This window comes from Azolla caroliniana, unplaced genomic scaffold (genome assembly GCF_043228905.1).
Source record: "Azolla caroliniana isolate FFs.n. ecotype wild unplaced genomic scaffold, voAzoCaro1.0.p SCAF_2, whole genome shotgun sequence".
Classification (NCBI taxonomy): domain Eukaryota; kingdom Viridiplantae; phylum Streptophyta; class Polypodiopsida; order Salviniales; family Salviniaceae; genus Azolla; species Azolla caroliniana.
The window spans coordinates 27,406,386-27,412,004 of NW_028230437.1; the positions used below are offsets into that span (position 1 = coordinate 27,406,386).

Consider the following 5,619-nt stretch of genomic DNA (forward strand, 5'->3'; position numbering starts at 1 on the left):
GTCGTCGAGGTCGAGGGTCAATTTGATGGAAGGAACATTACGAAGTTCCTGGATGTATACAAAAGGGAGATGAATCAAAGGGACGTGTATGAAGCACATCAAATCTCGAGTTTCAAGCGAGTTGCCGCCAACAACGTCCAAAGGCGGGTCATTGAGCTTCGAGAAAGGAAGCCAACGTGGTCAAAGTTTGAAAGAGCAATATTAGTGGATTTTGCGATGGAATATTTGTCGAGGATGACTCAACATATCTTGATGAAGTGGATAGAAAAGAAAAATAAGAAGATGAGCGCCTCGAGGGTATACGATGAGTTCGACTAGATGTTTAGTCGTCTCCCTGCCACAGATCAAGTGCCGCTTGAGGAGGACAAGACTTTGTACTTCTTGAAAGTTGTGGATATGAAGGATAGACGAGAACTGGGGACTCTCCTCCAAGATGATACCCAAGTGAACGGGCTTGTGGCAAACTAGGCTGTGGTGAAGAGAGCGTGCAACAAGATCGATAGGCGTCATCAATGGCTTGAAGATATTGACTTGGTAAGGTCAAATGTAGAAAAAACAAGACCTTCTAAAGAAGTCGAGCTGCCTAATCAAAGCAACCTACATGAAAAGAAGATTGATGATGACTCGAGGATGGAGAAGGCCACTTCGAGGGAGGATGAATGTTTCGGAACACGCATTGTGTTCGAAACATCGGATGATGAATGAGCAAGCCTAATCAAAGCTTGCGTCAATGGAGATAAAGAGTGTGAGGCTAGCGTAATTGAGGATCTAGCCACTAAAGATGACATCAAGGAGGTGACTATGAACAAGACAACAAGTGTCGACAACGATCGTGGCCACATAACACACATCTCTTCTGTTGCACAAGAATTATATCCGTTTCTTTACAGTATATATATGGGGAACTTATGGATTGGAGAGCACTTGTATTCTTTTAGTATTAAAGCATTCTAGACCATGATCTTATAATTTTTGTTGTAAATGTTGAATTTGTCTTGCGCACTAACCCATTTTTTGTTTATACATAATTACATAAGGTGTGAGCTTGAGCTATGATTTGTTTTGAAATTAAGACAATGTGTTTTTCCTATAAACAAAGAAACCATTCTTCCCGAAATATATGTTCTTGATCATGGCATTATAGTTGTGTTCAATGAGTTAGCATTAATGATCACATCAAAATCAACATATGGTTCTAGCATGATGTGTGAGTCCAACTAGTATTGTCGCCATGACACCACTTTTTTATGAATACACAACCAATGTTTGATCTAATTGCCCTAAAGTATCATACCTTGTTTTTCTATGACTACATTGCCATGGCCGAATGGCCCTAAAATACTACACTTTGACTAGATTTGGGATACCACCACATCAACACAAAGCTTGCTCACGAGCTTGGAGTAAGCACTTTAGTTTAGATGTTTTGTTTCATTTTTTCTCGATGCTTCTAAACAAATTGTTAGGGCAAGCAGCAGAAACAAAGACAAGGAGCAACACCCTAGGGCCTTGAAGAGTGAGCTTGACCATAGAATGGATAATTCGGGTAGGATTAGGCAAACTACATACTCACAAGGAATGCCAAAAAGAGGAGAAACACAACATCAGAAATTAAAAACTAGAGGAAAGACAAGGTGTAAAACAAGGGGAACAATGGTACCCGTAGATCTGGGAGAGAGGATTGGACGGTTGAGATGGGAGGAGTATTGCACGGTGCAGATGTAAAGGAGATCGATCCAGATTCAGAGGCGTTAGACCAATGACAAGAGAGTACGCGATTTGAAAAGCTATTTCCCGCACTTTGATTCATTGCGTTTTTTTTTACATCCTTCTGTGTTTTTTTTTGTTTTTTTTTTTGTGTTTTTACGTTTTGTTTCGTTTCTTCTTTAAAAGGGAGCGCAGATTTTTGAAAATTCAAAAAAAAATCTTCAATCGCTCTCTTCATCCATCCATCTCCCTCACTGTTCGTTTTTCCTTTCTGTCTGCATCTAATCCTCCTTTCTTTACATCCCATTAATATTTCGCCATGGGTGCGGAACCCCTTACTGCTGCTGTTGCTGCTCAGGCAACGAAGAAAGTGAAGATTTCCGAGCCTAAGAAGGTTAAAGTTGCGCCTGCTTATCCTTCTTACTTACAGGTATTACTCCTCCTCCTCTCTCTATTTTTTCCTGATACTAGTTTTATTCTGTAGATGCACGTTCTCATCCAATGTATCCATCGAAATTTCTGTTAAAAAATTTCAATATGGAAACGACTAAGGTTTCAAAAGTTTGGATAATACTTTCGGCCTGTTTTGTTGAATCCGTGCTGCTTGTTGATGCTGAGTCTGTTGCTTTACAATTAAGCGAATTTGTTTTACGTATTAGCAATCTATGTAATGGAAGTAAAGGCATGTCTTTTGTGATGTTACGGATGTGCTCTACCTTTTTCGTAGTTTTATGGACGCCGAATTATTGAATTCCGTTTTGGTTGTCAATGTAATGCAGGTTAAATGCATAATTTGTGATGTTTATGTAAGTAGTGAAGATTAAGGTTCTGATGTAATTTGGTGATAACATATTAATGCTATGATTATTTGTCTCAACAGATGAGTGCTGAGGCAATTGGAGCTTTGAAGGAGAGAACTGGTTCCAGTCAGCTCGCTATTGCCAAGTGGATTGAAGGAAAATATGCAGGTGTTCTCCCTGCTAATTTTAAGAAACAGCTCTCCCTTCAACTCAAGAAATTGAGCCAGAAAGGAAAACTTGTTCAGATCAAACACTCTTACAAACTCTCTGATGAACTTAAGAAACCTGCTAAGGTTGTGAAGAAAGTTGTCGCGAAGAAAGCATCAGTTGAAAAGAAAGTCGTGAAGGCAATTAAGTCACCAAAAAAGGCTATCAAGAAAACAGTGGCGAAGAGTGCATCTGCCAAAATCAAACCTGCGAAGAAAACTGCTATTAATCCTAAGAAAGATGTGAAGGTTGTGTCAAAAGCTGCCACTGCCATTGATGAAAAGAAAACTTCTGCGCCCAGTGGTTTGAAAAAGACTGCAAAGAAGCCGGTAGAGAAGAAGGCTGTTAAAGCGACTTCAACTGTCAGTGCTGCAAAGAAACCTCCTGTTTCAAAGAAAAATGTCGCAAAAAAGGTTTCCACGAATTCTAGGAAGGTTGCTAAGGTCAAATCTCCTGTTGCAAAGAAGAGCAAGGCGTCTGCTTGAACTCACACATTATTCCAACGTTTCGTATTCAATATAAATATATATACATATATATATCGGTGTTTCTTAACACCACCAGTTACTGGGTTAATCTCACTTGCTTTGATCCTTCCCTATTTTTGCTCTCAGAATGACAGCTCTTTTATAAAGTTGTAAATTGTAGTATCTGTGTAGACATGTGCTTAGTGGTTGTGGCTCGCTTCCTGTTTTTGTATTGTGGTTTTCAGTGTCAATTGCCTCCTTACTTGACCCCCACTACCTTTGTATATAAATTTCTCTGCAGTTTTTAATAGTGATTGCTGATTTCTTTCTCCAACAAAATGTTATTTCTGGAGTTCTTGTAATAATTATTATCAGTTTACAAACTTTAATGATTAACAGAAGTATAAAATAGCTTTTGCAGAATCCAATAATACACGTTATCTCTGGTCGATTCCTGTTCTCTCTGGCTGGGCATTTTAACGGTTTCAGTTGGTTTGTCAAAATGTAAATCGCTTAGGCAACTTAGTTTCAAACCCAAACGGAATTGGTGATAAGAATCGCGACTCCTAAATCTTTGTAGGCATCACTTGGGTTCTTTGTAAGCAATTTTTCGATGCACTTGTTTCTTATAAAAATAGGTTCCAAGACAAGGAATCAATGTGTCGTCAAATGTATTTTGAATAGCATTATTATCTAAGCTAGGTTTGTGTCTTTTTAAGTAGTTTTGTTTTATTTTAGGCTAGTTAATAATGGTTCTTGTTTCAACCCAATATTTGGATCAATATCAATCATGGGCGATTGTTGATCCTTTTTAGATATGTATAATAATCTACATGATGTAGAACTGCATCATTCAATGCCAACATGACCTAAGTTTTTTTAGCTTTGACAAGTGGAGGAGCCCGAGAAGCCCGAGAAGCTCAATGTAAAGTCAAGAAGTAACCTTGGAATCTTAGGTAAGTTTTTGTTGAGATATCAAGCTCAACTAGGTTTAGTTATTTATGAAATGGGAAACTTAGTAGTCACATATATAGAATCTAGTTATTGTATTGACATCAAAGTCTTAAATAGGATTTTATACTTGTACTTAAGTATGGATACATTCTAGATCCTCCACTACCAAGTTCATTTAATATAGGGCTTACATCCTTGTACCTATAAAGTCCTCACACATGTGCACCCTTGCACATGAGATGTATATATACCTCATTTTGGGCATTATGTAACTTGATACGTATTAATATAGAGAAAATCTTTAAGCTAGACTTAAATTTGTGGTCACCCTTTGGAATCAATTCCTCATTGTTTTTGGATTTGTAACGAGGCTATTAACATTTGGCGTAGAAGTCTCCGGATAGTGGCAGCATGCGGCATGAATGAGAGAGTTGTATGGGGGTCCGTACAGGGGCTGAAGTTAATAGGGGAAGGTTGGGCTGAACAGTTAAACCCTCACGGACATGGATTTATAGTGCAGGGTGGCAAGGTGTTTCAACGGGCTGGAGTTCGACCTGGCACTAACTCAGAACTTTTTGAAGAGATATGGAGGATGATGGCTTGTTTATCGGTTTGGCACATTTGGACCAACCGCTGTAAGTTTGTTTTTCAACAACAAAAGATCCCTAGTGGTGAGGTATTAATAAATATCTGGTTTGAGTTGGTCTCTTGGCTGCGGGGACGATACGACTCGATTAAGGGGGAATCTGATGCAGCTGAAAGATCTCGATCAAAGTTCTTGCTGAAATGGGGTAATTCTCCTATGGTCGGCAGATCATCATCAGGGCCTCAATGGCACTACCAAGCACCCCGATGGCTGTTTCCCCCAATAGTTTCCAACAGTGTCTAGGTGTTGTAAATTTGTATAGTTATGGTAAAAATAACTAGGTTATTGGAGTTGTTTGGATACGTTTGTTGAAAATGAGGTGGGGACTATGTCCGCTTTGGTGGGAAGGCCAGAGTGAGGGCTGTTGAGAGGAATTTTGAGAGTTCTATGATGTAATTTTGTTTGCTAACTAATGCGAAGTAGTGATTTTTTGGTAAAAAAAAAAATCCCCCATTGTGTCGTTCATTAGTGTAACTTTCTTTCTCTCTCTCTCTCTCACACACACACACACATATCACATAGTCTTCCGTTGCTTAATCACATATGTCATTAACTACTCACATTATTAGGTACTAATTGTCTAATTATTAACAGTTTCGTTTAAGGCAATTGGTTATTATCCCTAATGGCTCGCCCATCTAGTCTATGAAATGCATCACTATTTCTATTGACCCCTTTTTGCACATGGGGTCCAAAGCTTTTGGGGCATGTGATACCATGGAATTACGAGAAATGTTCACCTAATGTTATAGATAGTCATTATTCTTTTCTATGGGGAAAAGTATGTTTAATATTGCTAGAAAAGTCATCCCAACATGTGTTCAAGGTAATAAGTCTA

The 5,619-nt window shown here is 38.7% G+C and overlaps 1 protein-coding gene across 1 annotated transcript; it reads left to right on the plus strand.

The window, feature by feature from the left end:
- The first annotated feature begins 1,917 nt into the window (after positions 1-1,917).
- Positions 1,918-3,307, plus strand: LOC147867972 (uncharacterized). Its single transcript, XM_087339639.1, has 2 exons — positions 1,918-2,137; positions 2,588-3,307. The coding sequence occupies exons 1-2, from the start codon at positions 2,027-2,029 to the stop codon at positions 3,197-3,199; spliced, it is 723 nt and encodes a 240-aa protein (XP_087195765.1). The 5' UTR covers positions 1,918-2,026; the 3' UTR covers positions 3,200-3,307.
- The last annotated feature ends 2,312 nt before the right edge of the window (positions 3,308-5,619 follow it).